The 22,881-nt window shown below is 43.1% G+C and overlaps 1 protein-coding gene across 1 annotated transcript in view; it reads left to right on the plus strand.

Moving 5' to 3' along the window:
• Positions 1-22,881, plus strand: part of thada (THADA armadillo repeat containing) — a 98,753-nt gene that overhangs the window by 66,820 nt on the left and 9,052 nt on the right. Inside the window, exons 33-36 of the mRNA XM_023970073.1 lie at positions 2,592-2,716; positions 11,690-11,762; positions 11,859-12,009; positions 12,363-12,485. Of these exons, the coding sequence (XP_023825841.1) occupies positions 2,592-2,716; positions 11,690-11,762; positions 11,859-12,009; positions 12,363-12,485 (472 nt within the window). The remainder of the gene's footprint in view (positions 1-2,591; positions 2,717-11,689; positions 11,763-11,858; positions 12,010-12,362; positions 12,486-22,881) is intronic.

A 22,881-nucleotide genomic window follows, 5' to 3' on the forward strand; every position in this document is an offset into this window, starting at 1 on the left:
TTATTGCCCAGCCGTTAATGTTTAACCAGCCGGTCCGTTAAGCCGCATCTCTCCGCGCCAAGGACACCGTTTCCATGGCTAGCCCTCTGCTCCAGTAAAGCATTCTGGAAGAAAACACTGCGTTTGGGCCCGACTTCCTCTGTGGGTTGGATCTGTTGGCCTTTAAAAGAGCAGGAGCAGGGCATTCAGCTTCCTGTGAGACTGACCTGCAATCCTCCTCAGCCCAGTTTCTCACTTTACAGCTTTAGAGTGCTTTACAAGTCTCAGACGGAACTGCTATTTGCTGAGTAAGGTGTGTGGGTGGGGGGTATGAGGGTTTGAAATAATTACACTACTCGGAAGAGTATCATGAATGTTTTTGTTGGATATCTGGATCTTCAAAATACACGTTCAGTTACTTTTACTTCCGGTTTTAACCTGAGCACTGCTGCGATGAGGGTGAGGCTGGAGCTCTATTGCTGCAGCTACGGAGGTGGCGGTGAGATGGGAGCAAGCAGACAGGCAGAGAAGAGCAACGCTGCTCAGCTACAGCCAAGAATAGCTAACTTGTAATGTTGTTTGTCATCCCGTATAACAGTGCCGGTCTTGACTGGAGTTGCCTTGAGAAGCTAGCTAGGCTAATGAAGGCCACATGCTGTGCTTTCTCCCCAAGCCCATTCAGATAAAACAGCCTACCTGTTAGTTGCTCGTTGTAGCCTGCTACTTCTCATTTCTGTAACTTTTAATTCCGTAATGTTATTCCATCTTGCATTGCGTTAGTGAACTCTCACTCCACTTGCGACCCACTTGAGCCTCTTTGCTACTTTGATTGGCCAAGCTACACGTCGGCTACCGGCCTTTTGTATGGGGCTCATGTCATAAAAACGATATTGAGAAGTTTGTTTTATAAAATGAATAATGTCATGGTATATCCTTGTATGTATCAGTGTCACATGGATATTTTAAATTTCATTTAGAAAAAGCTGTTTCAGTGTTAAAATAGGCCTATAAAGGGCCTCCCGAGTGCTTGAGGCGTCACTACAGACCCGGGTTCAATCCCAGGCTGTATCGTGACCGGGAGTCGCATAGAGCGGTGCACAATTGGCCCAGTGTCGTCCGGGTTAGGGGAGGGTTTGGCCCGGGGGGCTTTACTTGGCTCATCACGCTCTAGTGACTCCTTGTGGCGGGCCGGGCGCCTGCAGGCTGACTTCGGTCATCAGTTGAACGGTGTTTCCTCCGACACGTTGGTGCAGCTGGCTTCCGGGTTAAGCGGGTGGATGTTAAGAAGCGCGGTTAGGCGGGTCATGTTTCAGGGGATGCATGACTCGACCTTCGCCTCTCCCGAGCCCGTTGCAGCGATGAGATGAGATCGGAACTGCATTAGGGAGAAAAGGGGGTCAAATAAAAAATAATAAACATTAAAAATTAACATTAAAAATAAATCCACACAAGTACTCACACTAACGTCTGTTCAGATATTCAAATAACCGTGCACTTCCCTAGTGTGTGTTTGTGTGTGTCAGGGAGGTTGCTGTTAGGGCTATGTGTGTGTTTTAGGAGTGTGTGTGATTTCAGTACATGGTGAGACAGGAGCCCATTAAAGGGGGTAGTAAAAATGAAAAGCCATGAAGCAGCAGAGAGACCAGAGGCTAAAAATCGTACTACTTTAATATTTGTCTGAGACGGCAGCACTCTCACAAGCTGAGGCCACAGAAGCCGTAGAACCTGCTCACGTCCCGTCCAGACTGACACCCACTCACACTGCTATCCCTCTAACCCCATACAGGGATCATTTTAAAGCTTCAATAACAGCTCCATGCTTTAAAAATAAATGATCATCAAAGAAATATGCAGAAGGAATGTCAACAGGTGTTGTGGTTTCTGAAGGAAAACAACTCCTTCCTCCATCGACTCGCTCGGCCGATCCCCTCGGTTGAGGTGGGACTGGAGGAAGGGAGATGTAGTCAGGTCCTGGAAAGTGGATAAGGGGAAAGGGAGAGAAGGACAGACGGGTTGACAGATCTAGCGATGAGGCAGAGAGTGAGCGAAAGGGATGAAAGCCAGAAACACACACAGAGGTACAGGATGTGTGTGTGTCAGCTGTGTGCCCGTGGTTTGGGTTAGCTGGGAGGATCTGAACGTCCAGAGGGGTAAAAATATCTCCAGGGCAGAGTGCCAACTCACACAGGACAGACACCAGAGTGGGCCTTCAGCTGTGGGCCTGAAGCTAGGACCCAGTTGTTCATGTTCAAGACGAGACATTAGTCAGGAAAAAATCCTGCTCTCACTTCACCTCTATTTTATTTAACTAGGCAAGTCAGTTAAGAACAAATTCTTATTTACAGTGACGGCCTACCCCGGCCAAACCCGGACGACGCTGGGCCAATTGTGCGCCGCTGGGCCAATTGTGCGCCGCTCTATGGGACTCCCGGTCACGACACAGCCTGGGATTGAACCAGTAATTTCGATTACTTGTATTCAATTATTAGTAATCGAATACAAACCTTGAATCGTGTATTTGAGTACTCAGATGTGGTGCTGCTCAGTCCTCTTACTCTATTTCTCTCCTTCTCTTTCTCGCTCTCTCTCCCTCTCCATCCCTCTTTCCTCAGGTGCTGCAGGTGCTGTCTGTCCTCAGCGTGAACTCTGACCTGCTGTGGAGGGACGGTCTGCGGACTCTGACCCAGGCAGAGGTCCTGGAGCGGGTTCTCACTCTGGCGGAAGACTTTGCCCACAGGTGAGCCCACCCACCAAGGGCCTGAAACATCAATACACTGTTACCCTTTTCACACTACTGAGCTGAGTCAAGCCAATCACGCCAAGGCTGGCCTGGTTGCGCATCCACCACCATAGTTGTTGAAGCCATGCTTGAAGGCAATGTGGAAAACCAGCACAGTAATGGTTCAGGTCAGCAGACTCGGCACGCTAGTGTGATTCGGGTCTAACTGCACAATCCTTCACAAAAGTTGAGTTTAGGATGGGTTAGGATCGCCGTCAGAAAGCCACAGCACGTCCACCTCACTGACTCATTGAGTGCTTTCTCTTCTTATCCCATCAGCCTATAATTCCATTCTTAAGATTCCATTACTTTCAATATCGGGCATAGTGCTCTTGAACTTCTCCCAGTCCAGCCTGTGAGACTTTGTGACATAAGCAGGTCACACTCTCTTCCAGCTGTGCAGTGCCTTTCAAAAGTATTCATACCCCTTGTATTTTTTTGTTAGAAAGTGGGATTACAATGGATTTAATTGTACATTTTTGTCAACAATCTACACAAAATACTCTGTCAAAGTGGAAGATTAGATTTTTGATAGAAATTTGTCATGGTATAAGTATTCAGCTTCCTGAGTCAATAGAAAAGAAAATACCTTAGAATTAAACGCACACGGTTGCAGATGTAGTTGCAGTGTATTGGGGGGGGGGTCTGAGGGACAGGGGGAGCAGGTAGCTGACTATTTGACAGCCTGATGGTCTGGTGGTAGATGCTATTGGCCAGTCTGTTAGTTGTAGACATGATGCTCCTGTACTGCCCACGTCTGAGTGATGGAAGCAGGCCTTGTTGTAGGTTATTGTCCTGCTCAAAGGGGAATTCTTCTCCCAGTGTCAGGTATAAAGCAGACTGAAGCAGGTTTTCCTCTCGGATTTTGCATGTGCTTAGCGACTTTCCATTTATTTTTATCCTGAAAAACCCACTATTTGCCGACGTCAAGCATACCCATACCATGATGCAGCCACCACAATGCTTGAAAATAAGGAGGCAGTTAATCAGTGATGGGTTGTTGGATTTGCCCCAAGCATAAGGCTTTGCATTTAAGATAAAAATGGTATTCCTTTGCTGTGTTTTTTTTATTCCAGTGTTACTTTAGTGCCTTGTTGCATACAAGATGCGAGTTTTTGAATATTTGTATTCTGTATATTTGTATTCTTTTCTTTTTTGTATTCATTTACGTCATTATTGTGGAGCCACTACAATGTTGTTCATCCAGCCTCCGTTTCTCCTGTCACAGCCGTTGAACACGGGAACTGTTTTAAAATCACCAATTTTGTTGAGTTAACATCCTGAGCAGTTTCATTGCTGTCCTGTAGCTCTGTTCAGAATAAACACTGAATTTGATGTGTCTGGGTGGTTTAACTTCTTACGGCTGAAATCCCGTTAACGGCATCGATTTGACAACAGCCAGTGAAAGTGCAGGGCGACAAATTCAAACAACAGAAATCTCATAATTAAAATTACTCAAACATACAAATATTATACACCATTTTAAGATAAACTTGTTGTTAATCCCACCACAGTGTCCGATTTCAAAAAGGCTTTACGACGAAAGCACACCATCTGATTATGTTAGGTCAGCGTCTAGTCACAGAAAAACACAGCCATTTTTCCAGCCAAAGAGAGGAGTCACAAAAAGCAGAAATAGAGATAAAATTAATCACTAACCTTTGATGATCTTCATCAGATGGCACTCATAGGACTTCATGTTACACAATACATGTATGCTCGATAAAGTTCATATTTATATCCAAAAATCTCAGTTTACATTGGCGCGTTATGTTCAGTAATGTTTTGCCTCCAAAACATCCGGTGATTTTGCAGAGAGCCACATCAATTTACAGAAATACTCATCATAAACTTTGATAAACGATACAACTGTTATGCACAGAATTAAAGATATACTTCTCCTTAATGCAACCGCTGTGTCAGATTTCAAAAAAGCTTTATGGCAAAAGCACACCATGCAATAATCTGAGTACAGCGCTCCGGCACCAAAACAAGCCATACCCGCCATGTTTTTTATTTATTTATACATATTTTTTTATACATATTAACACACGTAACCTTTTCACAGGGGAGTAAATCACAGTAAACCCGCCATGTTGTGGAGTCAGAAATAGCATTATAAATATTCACTTACCTTTGATGATCTTCATCGGAATGCACTCCCAGGAATCCCAGTTCCACAATAAATGTTTGTTTTGTTTGATAAAGTCCATCATTTATGTCCAAATACCTCCTTTTCGTTCGCCCGTTTAGTCCAGTAATCCAAATGCACACCGCGCGAGCTCTAAGTCTAGACGAAAAGTCCAAAAAGTTCTATTACAGTTTGTAGAAACATGTCAAACGATGTATAGAATAAATCTTTAGGATGTTTTTATCATAAATCTTTAATGTTTCAACCGGACAATTCCTTTGTCTTTAGAAATGAAAAGGAACAGAGCTCGCTCTCACGGCCGCACGCCTGACTTAGCTCATGGCATTCTGCCAGACCCCTTAGTCAAACAGCTCTTATTCGCTCCCCATTCACATTAGAAGCCTGAAACAAGGTTCTAAAGACTGTTGACATCTAGTGGAAGCCTTAGGAAGTGCAATCGGACCAAATTTACACTGTGTCTTGGATAGGCAAAGACTTAACCTACAAACCTCAGATTTCCCACTTCCTGGTTGGATTGTTTTCTCAGGTTTTTGCCTGCCAAATGAGTTCTGTTATACTCACAGACATCATTCAAAGTTTTAGAAACTTCAGAGTGTTTTCTATCCAAATATAATAATATGCATATCTTAGCTTCTGGGCCTGAGTAGCAGGCAGTTTTCTCTGGGCACGCTTTTCATCCGAACGTAAAAATAGCGCCCCCAGCCATAAGAAGTTAATACATAATCCATAGCATAAATAACTCGACCATGCTTAAAAATATACACTGAATGTACAAACATTAGGAATTATTTCCTTGACATAGACTGACCAGGTGACTCCAGGTGCAAGCTATTATTCCTTTTTTGATGTCACTTGTTAAATCCACTTCAAATCAGTGTAGATGAAGGGGAGGAGACAGGTTAAAGAAGGATTTCTTAAGGCTTGAAACAGTTGAGACATGGATGGTGTATGTGTGCCATTCAGAGGGTGAATGGACAAGACAAAAGATTCAAAGTGCCTTTGAACAGGGTATGGTAGTAGGTGCCAGGTGCAACAGTTTGAGTGTGTCAAGAACTGCAACGCTGCTGGGTTTTTCACGGTGAACTGTTCCCCGTGTGTATCAGGAATGGTGCACCACGCAAAACACATCCAGACAACTTGACACAAAATGGACCATCATCCCTGTAGAACGCTTTCGACAACCTTGTAGTCCATGCCCCGACGAATTGAGGCTGTTCTCAGGGCAAAAGAGGTACAACTCAATATTAGGAAGGTGTTCCTAATGTTTTGTACACTCATTGTATTCAATGTCTGATTTGTTATTGTTAACCATCTACCAATCACTGCCCTTCTTTATGAAGCTTTCGAAAAGCTCCCTGGTGTTTGTAGTTGAGTCTGTTTTTCAAATAAATACTTGACTAAGGGACCTTACAGATGAATGTATGAGGGACAGAGAAAGGGTTAGTCATTCAAAAATCATGTCAACCCTTATTATTTCACACAGTGAGTCAATATAACCTATGTGATTTCTTAAGCCAAATTGAACTCCTGAACTAATTTAGGCTTGCCTGAATAAAGGGGTTGACTATTATAGTTACGTATTCATCTTTTTTTTACATATATATTTTTTAGTCGATTTTTTAGTAGATTGTTGACAAAAAATGACAAATCAATTTTAATCCCACTTTGTAACAAAATAACATTGAAGAAATCCAAGGGGTCTGAATACTTTTGTAAGGCACTTTATGTTATGAGGACGTTGGGAAATAGGGGAGGTAACTTTAGGAATGACCTCAAAATGGCCGCTGGTAATGGTGCCCTGTCCTCAAATCGAATGTTATTTGTCACATGCTTTGTAAACAACAGATGTGGACTAGCAGTGAAAGCCTGCTGCCAAAACAGGCCTAAGCCATCCATGATTGATGTACAGGCTAGAATGGAGAGGTGGGAGCACAGTAGGTGAGGTGCTGCCTCCCTTCTTTCCCTCTTCGCTCTCTCTGTCCGTCTATGAAAGGACCCACATACCTGTGGTTGTGAGGATGCCACTCCTGTATTCAGAGCCAAAGCCGGGGATTAAGGAGATAGACTTACCCAGCTCTCCCTTCACTCCGGGTCTTATGTTAGCTGCCCGACTGGCCCGTGCACTTGGCGACAGGTGTGGAGATCTGGCCGACTGTGTGTGTTCATCCGTGTGTGTGTGTGTGTGTGTGTGTGCGCGTTGACGTGTTTACTGGTCCCCACAAGAATAGTAAATGAACAACATTTTTACCAACTGACAACATTTTGTTAGTCCCCATAAGGTCAAATGGTATTTCTAGGGGGTTAAGGTTAGAGTGATGGTTAGAATTAGGGTTAGTTTTAAGGTTAAGGTTAAGTTTTGTGGTTAGTGGTTAGGGAAAATAGGATTTTGAATGGGACTGAATTGTGTCCCCCTCCCAGTACCTGTGGGACACCCCACACCTCTGTACACACACACACACACACACACACACACCACTGTTTTAACAGTGAGAGAAGAGAATAAGGATTAAATTACAAAGACTTGCCTCTAATTATAATAAAATGACCATGCCACAATCTGTATGAAGCATGTTGTGGCTGACGGACAGCAACTGTTGTGGAGTGGGTCAAGAGCTTCAAGTTCCCTGGCGTCCACATCACTAAGGATTTAACATTGTCCACACAGTCGTGAAGAGGGCACGGCAGCACCACTTTCCCCTCAGGAGTCTGAAAAGATTTGGCACGGGTCCTCGGATCCTCAAAAAGTTATACAGCTGCACCAACAAGAGCATCTTGACTGGCTGAAAAACCCCTTGGTGTGGCTAATTGCACTGCCTTTGACCGCAAAGCACTACAGAGACAGCTTCTACCCCCAGAGCCATACTACTGCTAAATAGCCAGATTGCTAAATAGTCAATTAATGATACCCAAACTATCTTGCAGTGACCCGACGCACACTCAATAGACTAGTGCATTCTGAAAGAATTCAGACCCCTTTTTCCACATTTTGTTACGTTACAGCCTTATTCTAAAATGTATTTAATATTTTTTTGCATCATCAATCTACACACACTACCCCATAATGACAAAGAAAAAACATTTTTTAAAGAAATTTTACAAATTTATTTAAAAAATAAGACAAATTCCTTATTTACATAAGTATTCAGACACTTTGCTATGAGACTTGAAATTGAGCTCAGGTGCATCCTGTTTCCATTGATCATCCTAGCTGTTTCTATAGCTTGACTGGAGTCCACCTGTGGTAAATTCAATTTATGGGACATGATTTAGAAAGGCACACACCTGTCTATATAAGGTCCCACAGTTGACAGTCCATGTCGGAGCAAAAACCAAGCCATGAGGTCGAAGGAATTGTCCGTAGAGCTCCGAGACAGGATTGTGTCGAGGCACAGATCTGGGGAAGGGTACCAAATAATTACTGCAGCATTGAAGGTCCCCAAGAACACAATGGCCTTCATCATTCTTAAATGGAAGAAGTTTGTAACCACTAAGACTCTTCCAAGAGCTGGCCAAATTGAGCAATCGGAGGAGAAGGGCCTTGGTCAGGGAGGTGACCAATCAATCAATCAAATGTATTTATAAAGCCCTTTTTACATCAGCCGATGTCACAAAGTGCTGTACAGAAACCCAGCCTAAAACCTCAAACAGCAAGCAATGTAGATGTAGAACCAAGAACCCAATGGTCACTCTGACAGAGCTCTATAGTTCCTCTGTGGAGGTGGTTGTCCTTCTGGAAGGTTCTCCCATCTCTGCAGTACTCCACCAATCAGGCGTTTACAGTAGAGTGGCCAGACGGAAGCAACTCCTCAGTAAAAGGCACATGACAGCCCAAAAGGCACATGACCGCCCACTTGGAGTTCGCCAAAAGGCACCTAAAGGACACAGACCATGAGATACAAGATTCTCTGGTCTGATGAAACCTAGATTGAACTGTTTGGCCTGAATGCCAAGTGTCACATCTGGAGGAAATCTAGCACCATCTCTACGGTGAAGCATGGTGGTGGCAGCATCATGCTGTGGGGATGTTTTTCAGGGAAGAATGGGAGAAACTCCCCAAATACAGGTGTGCCAAGCTTGTAGCGTCATACCCAAGAAGATGTGAGGCTGTAATCGCTGCCAAAGGTGCTAAAACAAAGTACTGAGAAGGGTCTGAATACTTATGTAAATGTGATATTTCCGGGGCTTTTTTGTTTTTATTTATACTTTTTCAAAACTCCAGTATAGATTTGGCCTTGTGTTTTTGCTTATTGTCCTGCTTATAATAGTGGCGCTGGAGAGGATGGCTGCCGTTTTATGGGCTTTTTTCGCATTGTTTGTAACTCATTTTGTACATAATGTTGCTGCTACCGTCTGCTATGACCGAAACAAGCTTCTGGATGTGATTGAAAGGTGAATTAATCTCCCAGTGTCTGGTGGAAAGCTGACTGAACCAGGTTATGCTCTAGGATTTTGCCTGTGCTTTGCGCCATTCAATTTTTTTCATCCTGAAACTCCAAAGTCCTTAACGATTACAAGCACACCCGTAACATGATGCAACCTCCACTATGTTTGAAAATATGGAGATTGGTAGTGTACTGTATTGGATTTGCCCTCAAACATAAATGTTTTGTATTCAGGACAAAAAGTGAATTGCTTTGCCACATTTTTTTGTAGTATTACTTTAGTGCTTTGTTGCAAACAGAATGCAAGTTTTGGAATATTTGTATTCTGTACAGGCTTCCTTTTCACTCTGTCATTTGGGTTAGTATTGTGGAGTAGCTATAATATTGTTGATCCATCCACAGTTTTCTCATATCACAGCCATTCAACTCTGTTTTAAAGTCACCATGGTGAAATCCCTTGTTTCCTTCCTCTCCGGCAACTGAGTTAGAAAGGCCACCTGTATCTTTTAGTGACTGGGTGTATTGATACACCATCCAAAGTGTAATAAATAACTTCACCATGCTGAAAGGGATATTCAATGTCTGCTTGTTTTTTTTACCAATAGGTGCCCTTCTTTGCGAGGCATTGGAAAACAACCCTGGTCTTTGTGGTTGAATCTGTTTGAAATTCACTGCTCGGCTGAGGGACCTTACAGATAATTGTGTGGGGGGGTACAGAGATGAGTTATTCATTCAAAAATAATGTTAAATACTATTATTGCTCACAAAGTGTGTCCATGCATCTTATTATGTGACTTAAGCTAATTTCCTGAACTTATTTAGGCTTGCCGTAACAAAGGGGTATACTTGGAATACTTGACTCAAGACATTACAGCTTTTCATTATTTATTCATTTGTAAAAAAATAAACAAAATTATAATAAAACATTTTTTTATAAAAAAAAATAGTATTCCACTTTGACGTTATGGGGTATTGTGTGCCATTTTTTAAAATTCAGGCTGTAACACAAAAAAAGATGGAGAAAGTCAAGGGGTGTGAATGCTTTTTGAAGGCACTGTATCTAACTCAAATACTTTATACCTCTGCACATTGATTGGTAATGCAACATGCAACAATTCCAAAGATTTTACTGAGTTACAGTTCATATAAGGAAATCGGTCAATTTAAATAAATGTATTCGGCCCCTATCTATGGCGTTCACATGACTGGGAATACAGATATGCATCTGTTGGTCACAGATAACTTTTAAAAAAGGTAGGGGTGTGGATCACAGTATCTGGTGTGACCACCATTTGCCTCATCCAGCGTGACACAGCGTAGCATAGAGTTGATCAGGCTGTTGATTGTGGCCTGTGAGATGTTGTCCAACTCCTCTTCAGTGGCTGTGTGAATTTTCTGCATACTGGCGGGAACTGGAACGCATTGTCATACACGTCGATCGAGACCATCCCCAATGTCTGAGTATGCAGCCCATGGAAGAACTGGGACATGTTCAGCCTCCAGGAATTGTGTACAGATCCTTGTGACATGGGGCTGTGCATTATCATGCTGAAACATGAGGATCTCGTCACGGCATCTCGGTGCATTCAAATTGCCGTAGATAAAATGCAATTGTGTTCGTTGTCCGTAGCTTATGCCTGCCCATATCATAACCCCATCACCAACATTAACATCCGCAAACAGCTCGCCCACACAACACCATACACTTGGTCTGCGGTTGTGAGGCTAGTTGGGCGTACTGCCAAATTCTATAAAATGACATTGGAGGTGGCTTATGGTAGAGAAATTAACATTCAGTTCTCTGGCAACAGCTCTGGTGGACATTCCTGTAGTCAGCATGTCAATTGCCTGCTCCCTCAAAACTTGAGACATCTGTGGCATTGTGTTGTGTGACACAACTGCAAATTTTTAGTGGCCTTTTATTGTCCCCAGCACAAGGTGCACCTGTGTAATGATCATGCTGTTTAATCCGCTTCTTGATATGCCACACCTGAGAGAAATAAGTTTATTTGTGCATATTAAATATTTCTCTAATCTTTTATTTCACCTCATGAAACATGGACCAACACTTTACATGCTGTGTTTATATTTTTGTTCTGTGTATTTTATTTTATTCCTCTTGTTACTGTTTTATGATTTATTTTTAAACTGCGTCGTTGGGAAGGGCTCTTAAGCAACCATTTCCCGGTGAATTCTGCATCAGTTGTATTCGGCGCACGTGACAAATATTTGATACGTTAGCTCTGTGTGAGTTTTTACACACAGCTTTATTGAATGGTGATGTGTAGGCGCTCGTTTTCTTTGTGCAGTGTGTTACTGCAGTGTTGAGTTGATAAAGAGCTCACACTGTCCTTGTGTTTTACTGTTGTCATAATGTGTTTGTGTGTTGTATTCCAGTGTGGAGTTGCACTGTGCTTCCCTGACCCTGGCCTCTAGATTGGTGGTGCACCTAGTACACAGTGACCCTCAGGTAAGAACCACCAATGATCCAGCTGGGAAATTGTGTGCGTCTACCATGCCCTGCAGTGACATAAGTTTGTCTGTGTTTATGTCCTTCTCCGATCAGGGTGTGGCTGCAGTAGCGTGTCTGGGGCGCTGGGGGGCGCTGGTGTCTCAGTCCTGCGGTGTGGAGCAAAATGCTGAGGTCAAGATGATGGCTGCAGAGGTACTGGTCAACGCCACACCCACCCTGTTGACCAGCCCCAACCTACCATTGGGTGAGTAGGCCTATATGGAAGTTGAATGTATTTGTGGAAGCTACAGTTGTTTGTTTTTGGTTTGTGTTGGTAGTTTCTGGTTGTGTTTGTAAGGACACAGCCACACAGATTGTGTGTATGAAAATTACAGGTAGACGATGCTTTTTTTAAATTGGAGTCATCCGCGGAAGGATGCTGGACAACGGCGATTATTGTCCGCCAAAAAACCTTTGTGCATATGCAACCCGTCCGAAAAAGAAAAATAGACGAGTTGAACTTTAAACCGATAAAAACGGACTGTGGCGAATGCGAATGCAGTTTTAATACGTTTTCATACATCTGTCTGTGTCCTAATGAAGTTTTGATTGTGCCAGGTGTGTCCCACACAGTGTCTCTGTGGAGAGGTCTGTTCACTCTACTGCAGGACGAGGACCAGGATGTCAGAGACCGAGCCGCTGACTTCATCTCCAACCTCCCTACACACCTACTGAACCCAGGTACGCACAGCACCTCAGCACAGACACGCACTGAAACACACACACGGGCTGCTTAACCAAATTCCATCTGATTCGAAATCGACATTTTCAAAGAAATGTGCTTTAGTAGCACTACATGCAGCTGTTACATCATGTTTAGTTAGCACTTGTGGATGTGTTGTAAATGCTTTAGATATAGAGGTCATATACAGTTACCCCATAATCTTTCTATTACCGTCTCTGTCACAGTGTCAAACACACACACATGTGTTGGGGAGGGGCACTGACGCTGTTTCTCGCTAAGATTGGGGAGGGTTCCCGGAATGAGGGGTGCTAAATCTAGTTTGGCGGGGGGGGGTACACCGGTGCTGGATATCATTTGTGTGTGTGTGGTGATTCGTCATAGCTCTGAAGCGTTTGTTCTTTGTTTTGCAAAGTATTTTGTGACTCCAGCTCTTGGGACATGGATGCGCTCTCAAACTTGAAAAGGAGAGCCGCACGCACACTCTAGGAGTTCAGATGCAGTAATTTAATAACCTAATATCCAACGTTTCGACAGACAAGCTGTCTTCATCGGGTGAAACGTTGGATATTAGGTTATTAAATGATTGCATCTCAGCTCCTAGAGCGTGCGGCTCTCCTTTTGTTTTTCAAGTGTTTGACTCCGCTAGCCAGCACCTCGCCTAAACAGGTGTGCGTTTTCTTCGCCTCCAGATTGCGTTCTCAGACTAACACACACGCTGCCCCACTCACTGAAATATGAGACCACTCAAAAGCACCCCTTTTGTAGCGCAGGCAGGCACTCACAGCACCGGAGTTTTGACTAGGGTTTGGAACTGAACTTATTTTCCAATTGGTTCGTTGTGAACAGAAGCACTTTTTTTTTGTTCAGTTCCACTGTTCCGTCCAGCAGAATAAAGTTCTGAACCGGTTCAAAACAAAAAACTAGCAGTTTATATCGTTCCTTTCTGTTCTTTTTTTAAACGTCTGAATATATTTTATTTCACATTTATCTCAACATGAAATTACTTCACCAGTCGATAGAGCAGCTTTATGGAGCAGGCAAGCTATGTCCATGTATTGGAGAGACAGGTGTGGTGTAGGGTGTGACATGCTGCTGAAATGTTTGCAGTTGAGGAGAGCGCTGGCATCTTGTTGTTATGACATGCGTTATCTGAATTAGGCCTACGGAGGAGCGGCTTCTATGAAGGAACTTTGAATGTCTTTTAATTTCAGAGAGTTGTCTTAACTAACATTGGACCAGAGCTAGCCTTGATCATGACTCTCAGTTACATTACATTACATTACACATAATGCCGCCTAGAGCTTTCGAGAGCTAGACCAGAGCTAGGTAACAAGCTTAGCTAGCTATCAAGCTTGTGTGTGCAGAGTGGCACCCAAATTAAAATAAAAACACATCTTACCATTTTGTAGTTAATAAATCCAATGTGAAACGTGATAACTATTTAAGTGATAATGCAAGAGAAGCCTGTGTTTGGAGGATATATTTGCACGGTTGTTAGGCCCAATATATCCACCCAACATCGGCTTCGAGGGTATTATCAATTTTATACAACAGGTTACCAACCTATTCAAATAATGGTTGACATTTTTCATTAATGTTAATTTGGTGAATTTATTCATACTATTTCATCCTTCCACAAGACAGCTGGTTGTTTGTTCTATCAGTTCGATTGTCAGAGACACGACCCAGTCGTTCAGTCTTTTTGTTCTGTATCTATGGACGCAACCCGGTCGTTCGTTCTAAATGTTCCATTGCCATACTGGCTGGCAACGTTCTTAACCCTTGCTTGCTAGCCAGCCAACTACGGCTAAGTTACAGTCACGTCAAACAGTGGAGCCAGAATAACAGCAAAGTAGCTGCATTTGTTTAAGCTTTCTTCTAGTGACATTTATTTGGATCCATCCATAACAATGATCTAATGAGGTGTGATTTTGCCTGGCATAGAAAATGTGCTCTCTCGTCAGCACACTGTTGTTCAGAGGTGCTAGCCAACAACACCGCTAACACGATCACTTCAAACTGAAGTTTGCAGTCTTTAAAGCTATCTGCATTTCATTTCATTGTACCTGTTTTCTTTTGACTATTCATTGTTTATATCCATAAAAATGATCCTAGATGATTCATGATTTCGACTGGCTGAAAAAAGCTGCCTGTCTCGTCCCGTCTCCAGATGCATTCATTACTGTGGACCTGCTGGACATCGAATATCAATACAAAACGATGTTGCAAATGTTGGACAGACTGCAAGGTTTATAAAAATCTCCGCTGTTGAAAATCAAATTCTAGTCTAAAAGAAATGGGAGATGATGTCTTGATGCTTTTTAAATTGGAGATCAAGTTTATAAATTGCCTGGCTGGGCAGTGAGATGGAACAGAGTAAATAGGCCTTTCAACGTCATAGCTTTAGCCGGTGGTAACCTGTGGAATAGACACCGGCTGGAATGCGATTTTAACCAATCAGCATCCAGGATTAGACCCACCCGTTGTATTAAGTATCCTTAACACTTTAGACCCCAATAGAATTCTAGAATGCTGCTGTAGATTACTGAGAATTTAAAAGCTAATTTTCTCACACATTTCAAACTAACAGACATATCTCAAAAACAAAGAACAAGTTAACTTAGTTTAAGAGCACAGCCTCTTTAATATGACACCACATTCATGTCAATAGGAATAACATTAATTTTGTCTTCCATTGTGTAAAGACACTCACTATCAACAAACGATTAACACTCAACACAACAAAACACCCTAGAGTATTTCAATTGTAGTACATTTGACTAAATTACTCACTCAAACTGTACCAAGTATAATATATTACACTTATAAATATTATTTACATATAAATACAATTATCCAAAATGTGACCAAAGGACAATATTCAGAAAGTATTTCAAAACCCTCACAAAGTAGGCTGTTGGATTGACACCGATTCTTACTTCTGTAACAATGTAAAAAGTCTCTGAATAGTTGTTTGAATATTTCATAACCTCTCTCATTGAAGATTTAGTACAGACCAAGGCCTGAAACAAAATGTGAAATAGCAGCCTACTTTAACAATTCAGTGAATGCAACAAGTATTAGATAGACAGAAAGAGAACAAACGAAACCACAACTGTTCAGCGACAAAAGATTTGTAGGACAAATTCATACTGTATTTCACACTGTCACTTTAGTGTTAGCATTAAATCAAAATCAAATCTAATTGTATTGGTCACATATACTCATATTTAACAGATGTTATTGCGGGTGTAGCGAAATGCTTGTTCCTAGCGCCAACAGTGCAGTAGTATCTAACAATTCACAGCAATACACAAATCTACAAGTAAAAGAATGGAATTAAGAAATATATAAATATTAGGACGAGCAATGTCGGAGTGGTATTGACTAAAATACAGTAGAATAGAATACAGTATATACATTTGAGATGAGTAAAGCAGTATGTAAACATTATTACGTTTTATTTAACAAGGGGGGGCATTTACTTTTTCACATAGAGCCATGAAGGTTCGGATAGCTTTTTTCCCTTAATAAATAAAATCATCACTTAAAAACTGCTTAAAAAATCACTTAAAATCACATCCGGCCGTGATTAGGAGTCCCATAGGGCAGCACACAATTGGCCCAGCGTCGTCCAGGTTTGGCCGAGTTAGGTCGTCATTGTAAATAAGAATTTGTTCTTAACTGACTTGCCTAGTTAAATAAAGGTTGAATTAAAATTAAACCGGATTCCACGCTTTTTAAATAACTGTTCTGTTCCGGAACAGTATAGATCACTTTCAGTGTCGGTTTCTGATTCTGTTCCTCAAAAAACAATAAAATAACATGTTTTTGTTCTGTTCCCTGAACCGGCTCCAACCTCTGGTATTGACATCTGTCTGCTCAGTGTGACTTTCTCTCCTCAAGACACACACTTCCTCTATTTTCCCAGCTTCTTCTCCTGGTGAAAACACAGGAGCCACCCTTATTGTCCCTGCATCTGCCTCCACTGATAACATCACCTCATTGTTCTCTAATAAAAAGAACATCCACGTCTATACAACAATGTGTACGTTGGGGTCAGGGTCAGATGCAAACCAGATGACTAAGACTGATATGCTTTTTCTACAACAGGATGGGAATAAAATTAACATAATTGCTATGTGTGTGTGTGTGTGTGTCCTGGGGATCCCCTGTCATTTCTCCCTCCTCACCACACTAGTCATTTCCTGAGAGTTCAACCCTGATGTGTGGGCGTCAGAGTTCTTCATGGACTCTACAGAGCGTACATTATTCTGCTGTCCAAAGGACACTGTGTGTTGATGTCGTGTCTACATTCAGCCCAGCCACCGTGTCTGCCTACAGAGTACTGTAATGGGGATGGGGGCATGTTTACGACCTAACGTGGCAGGGTAAAGTAGTGGTGGTGTCAAACCAAGGCCATGTAATGACCAGCTCTCTGCCTTTTGATATGGAAGTGACTCAGACTCCATCCCTTCACCCCAGTAGACCCTAGCATGTATTATACCTCTACTTCATATCCACAGACATATTTCAACGTAGGGGTGGTATATAAAGGAAGAGGGCTTGAGTTGGTACCCAAAAATATAGGGTGTACTTACAATGTAGTACAATAGATGGTATGGTCGATTGTCAACACCAGCACAGTAGATGGTCAATTGACTTGGAGAGTTAGTCATGTCCTCGTTTTTTTTAATGATCAATTAACCCCTTTACCAAAGAGCACATTCTCTATCAACAAAGATCTACTATTTTGTATCCTAGCAGCACTTCCCTCTTTTTTCCCCCCTACAAGTTAGTTATGCATTTAGAAGTATGAGAGAGAACAACCTTTCAACATTTTGTTCTATAGTATTATACAGTCCTTGCAGCCTGATAAGGCCCTTCCTGGTTCTCACTGAACTACAGTGGAGCCCTGTGTGCCCTGAGCCACTGAAAATAGATAGCTTTGAAACTAGAATGTTTCTCTCTGCCCAATGGCAAAATGTGTAGAATAGAAGGAAACTAACTTTAAAACTGCTTTAAGCAACAGTTGAGCTAGCTATCAAGAGACAACGGCCGGGGGGGGGAAATTAAGAAAGTCGAGAGTAGAAAATGAAGGATTTAAAAATCAGCTATGTATCAACACAAAAGTGGAGCCCAAAAGAGGAAGCCAAAAATGAGAAAGCAAAGGACGTATCAAAATTTGTTAGATTCCTTTTTCAAATGCAGTAAAGTGCAGCCATTGCTAGCAGAAGCAATGTAGCGGGACCAGAAGAGGATGTAGGTTTATCATCGCCAGCAGCAGCTTTTAACGGGTCAAGGCCATCGTGCCAGAAGAAGCAACTTTGACAGAGGAGGATACAGGTTGTCAGGTATCGGCGGATATGACCCTGAGCACAAGCCAGGCCGGACAAACTATCCCTGGGCCGGGAGGGGAGGAAGAGGAGCAGGGCGAGGCTAGAATCGTGGCGGCTGAGGAAACAGGTGGAAGTGGGACTGACGGCCTTTTAACCTATCCAACTGACAGGGGACATTATGCAACATATATGGATGCAAAGGTTAAACGGCACGTTATTGCATTAGGCTCGTGTAAGCCTTCTAGCCCATTCCCAAGAGATGACGAAAGGCTGTGTTTTCCGAGTCGTATTACCCCACTACAACCAAGGCTGGAATCAAATTACCACGTACATGGCTATGTTATTCGGCCAAGCTAGATTGGGGGTATTGTGAGCCTTGCTGGCTGTTCGGAGATCGGAGTGCCCCTTTCTTCTCTGATGCGTGGGTGAATGGGGTGAGAGATTGGTGCCATCTAACATACAAAATAGCATGTCATGAGACATCCCAGATTCACATGGGTGCCTGTTTTGTATATGAGCAATGGAAGCTCAATGGCGCTATTGACGCAGAAATGCAGCACATTTCTGGCGACAGGTGTTGGAGCGCATAGTTAGGGGCACCGTGAAAAGTTGGGGCAGGCCAACAGTGGGAATCGTCTCAGTATAATTGAACTGCCATTTTACGACCCAGTTCCGAAAGAACTTTTAGAACGCCCCGCAGGATCTGTTTATTAACTATCTGTCCTCAAATCCAAAATGAGCTGATTTATATCTTAACCGAGCGAATGAAGTGTGACATTCAGGGAGAGATGCAGGAAGCCCCATTTTTTTTCTATTATTATGGACACCACACCGGATGTATCCAAAGTAGACCAGTTAAACCAAGTTCATCGCTTTGTGAGAGTGATAAGGGATGCAGATAATGTCGCCACAGATCTGACCATCACAGAGTCGTTTTGGGGATTTCTGGAGACTGCTGACACATCAGCGGCTGAGCTTCAACATAAAGTCCTGGGCAGCATAGAGGATAATGGGCGGGATATTTCAAAATGTTCTGGGCAGGGTTGTGATGAGCTGCTAACATGAGCGGGGTCTATTCGGGTGTGCAGGCCAGAATATCCGAAAAAGAGCCCCTTGCTGTTCTGCATTGCGCAGCGCACAATCTTAACCTGGCTCAACGTCTCTGTCAAAAATGTGCCAGAGTTTAAACAGTTTTATGAGACTGTTGAACTGTTATACACCTTCTCCGGGCATAGCATAAAGAGATCCATGTTGAGTGGTGTATTTGTTTTTGCATCAGAAAAAGAAAATGTATCACTAAAACGACTGTGTCCAACCCGCTGGTGATCTAGATATGAGTCCCTTGCCGCCCTGAGATACAGATATGTGGACGTAATGAAGGCGCTCACCAAGATTGTGCTTTTAAGTGACAAGAAGAACGAGAGGGATGATGCAGCAGCACTGACATTTTTTTTGTCGTTCTGCAGACTAAGGTTTTAGAAAATGTGAACGTCGTCTTCAAAATGTTACAGGCCAAAGACGCAGACCTGCACAGGGCAGTCAGCCTACTCAAGGACATTATAGAGGTCCTGTCTGGATTCCGACAGGATTTTGAGAAGGACAAAGTCACTGCAAAGACCCTTGCCGACAAATGGGGAGCTCAGAACGCATTTCAAGACACTCGGAGAAGGAAGGCGAGGCGTCATTTTGATGAGCTATGCGAGGACGAGCGACTGCCTGATGGGGAGAGTAGTTTTAGAGTCAACGTCTTTAATGCAAACCTTGACATCGTTATCCACCAGCTGTCAACCAGATTTAAAAGTCAGCGGGCAACGTCGAGTCTGTTTGACTCCATCCATCCCACTACCCTGGCCAACGCAGATGATGATCAACTCTACGAGACCGCCAGCCGGCTGGCTGAACATTACAGCAAAAATATATCAGCAAGCTTCCCTGGCCAATTACTCTCTTTCAGGGCCTGTTTTAAGAAGGAAATAGCAAAGCACACTACAGTGAGAGATCTGGCCAAGATGCTCATTGTGGATTACAATTCAGTCACTGCTACATTTGGGGAAGTAGTTACAGCGATGCTCCTTTTTATGACTGCCTGTAACGGTAGCCAGTGACGAGCACTCCTTTTCCAAACTGAAAATGATTAAATCATACCTGAGGAGCAGCATGGGACAGGAGAGACTGAGTGGCTTGTACATTCTGTCCATTGAAAACACCAGGGCCAGGACCATGGATTTGAATGCCGTAGTCAACGACTTCACAGAGCGCAAGGCACGTCAAATGCCAATGAAATGAGTGAGTAAGCTTATATTTTTTTACAGGGTAGGCTACCCAGACAGCTTATATAAATCAAGCTTTATTGAGATTCATTTACATTGCTTGTCAATCTCTGACTATGCTAGATCTGTCTTTGGAAACCATGTTCTGGTGCACGGCCGCTGAGCCACAACTTTGTCATCATAGTCTATACGTTTAACTAGGCTATAAGAATAATAGTAAGCACATACGCATCGTATACTGTTGAAAGGCATGCTGCCATTTAAGCAATCTGTTTGAATAGTCCACTTCATTGATTTGCTGGTGTTTCTGCTATAGGCCTCTGCGGGAGGCAGATCATTTGAGATACCGGTATGTCAGTTTTCGGCCGTGCATAACTCCAGCGAGCACGTACTGGGTCATTGGCTATGTTTCGGTGTTTCTGTCAAGAGATTGATCTATATATTTATCTTTTATAATATAGGCTATTGCCTATTTTTTTCCAGATAAAATAGGGTGTTTTTTGACCGCTTTGTGCTTTCTGTGGTGCTGATCGACTTATATGGGTTAATTTCTGACAGCGTCCATGGTGCTGAATGTATTGGCTATATTGCGGCTTCTCTGGTAACTGCTTCAAATGTGCCCTTAGATTAGGTTCTACTCTGCTGTTACAATGTTTAGTAATATTACCACACAGCCTTACCAGCAAAATTACTTTAATTTTAAGGGAAATATGGGTGGGGATAGGGGCCCGTAATTTGTTTGGGCACCTGGGCCCATCATGATTAAGCTATGCTACTGCACGGGGTCATTGTAATGCTGAAACCAGAAAGGTCCTTCCCCAAACTGTTGCCACAAAGTTGGAAGCACAGAATCGTCTAGAATATCTTTGTATGCTGTAGAGTTAGGATTTCCCTTCATTGGAACTAAGGGGCATAGCCCAAACCATGAAAAACAGCACCAGACCATTATTCCCCCTCCACCAAACTTTACAGTTGGCACTATGCATTGGGGCAGGTAGCGTTCTCCTGGCATCTGCCAAACCCATATACGTCCGTCCGATTGCCAGATGGTGAAGCGTGATTCATCACTCCAGAGAACGCATTTCCACTGCTTCAGAGTCCAGTGGCGGCGAGCTTTACACCACTCCAGCCGACGTTTGGCATTGAGCATGATGATCTTAGGCTTGTGTGCGGCTGCTCTGCAATGGAAACCCATTTCATGAAGCTCCCGACGAGCAGTTCTGTTAAAATATATATATGCCGTCAAGGAGGTGTGTAAACAAAACTCCTTAAAAATTTGGCAAGATAACTGTTGCTTCTAGAGGCAGTTGGGAACTCAGTAGTGAGTGTTGCAACCGAGGACAGATTATTTTTACACACTTCAGCACTCTACGGTCCCGTTCTGTGAGCTTGTGTGGCTTACTACTTCGCAGCTGAGCTGTTGTTCCACTTAAGAATAACAGGACTTAAAGTTGACCGGTGCAGCTCTAGCAGGGCAGAAATTTGACAAACTAACTTGTTGGAAAGGTGGCATCCTATGACGGTGTTACGCTGAAAGTCACTGAGCTCTTTAGTAAGGCCATTCTACTGCCAATGTTTGTCTATGGAGATTGCATGGCTATGTGCTCGATTTATACACCTGTCAGCAACAGGTCTGGCTGAAATAGCCAAATCCACAACTTTGAAGGGGTGTCCACATACTTTTGGATACAGTGCCTACGGAAAATATTCAGACTCCTTGACTTTTTCCACATTTTGATACATTACAGCCTTATTCCAAAATGGATTAAATAAATACAAAATCCTCAGCAATCTACATTCTATACCCCAAAATGACAAAATACAGATACCTTATTTACATAAGTATTCAGACCCTTTGCTTTGAGACTCAAATTGAGCTCAGGTGCATCCTGTTTCCATTGATAATCCTTGATGTTTCTACAACTTGGAGTACACCTGTGGTAAATTCAATTGATTAGACATGATTTGGAAAGGCACACAGCTGTCTGTATAAGGTCCCACAGTTGACAGTGCATGTCAGAGCAAAAACCAAGCCATGTGGTCGAAGGAATTGTCTGTAGAGCTCCGAGACAGGATCCTGTCGAGGCACAGACCTGGGGAAGGGTACCAAAACATTTCTCCAGCATTGAAGGTCCCCAAGAACACATTGGCCTCCATCATTCTTAAATGGAAGAAGTTTGTAACCACCAAGACTCTTCCTAGAGCTGGCCAGCCGGCCAAACTGAGCAATCTGTGGAGAAAGGCCTTGGTCAGGGAGGTGACCAATAACCCAATGGTCACTCTGACAGAGCTCTAGAGATCATCTGTGGAGATGGGAGAACCTTCCACAAGGACAACCATTTCTTCAGCATTCCAACAATGAGTCATTTTTTGGTAGAGTTGCCAGACGGAAGCCACTCCACAGTAAAAGGCACATGACAGCCCGCTGGCCTGAATATCAAGTGTCAAGTCTGGAGGAAACCTAGCACCATCCCTACGGTGAAGCATAATGCTGGCACAATCATGCTGTGGGGATGTTTTTCAGGGACTGGGTGACTAGTCAGGATCGAGACAAAGATGAATGGCGCAAAGTACATAGAGATCCTTGATGAAAACCTGCTCCAGAGCACTCTGGACCTCAGACTAGGGTGAACTGGACAACGACCGTAAGCACACAGCCAGTACAACGCAGGAGTGGCTTCGCGACAAGTCTCTGAATGTCCTTGAATGGCCCAGTCAAAGCCCAGACTTGAACCCGATCGAACATATCTGGAGAGACCTGAAAATAGCTGTGCAGCAACGCT

The sequence above is a fragment of the Salvelinus sp. IW2-2015 genome, linkage group LG25, assembly GCF_002910315.2.
Source record: "Salvelinus sp. IW2-2015 linkage group LG25, ASM291031v2, whole genome shotgun sequence".
NCBI classification, from domain to species: Eukaryota; Metazoa; Chordata; class Actinopteri; order Salmoniformes; family Salmonidae; genus Salvelinus; species Salvelinus sp. IW2-2015.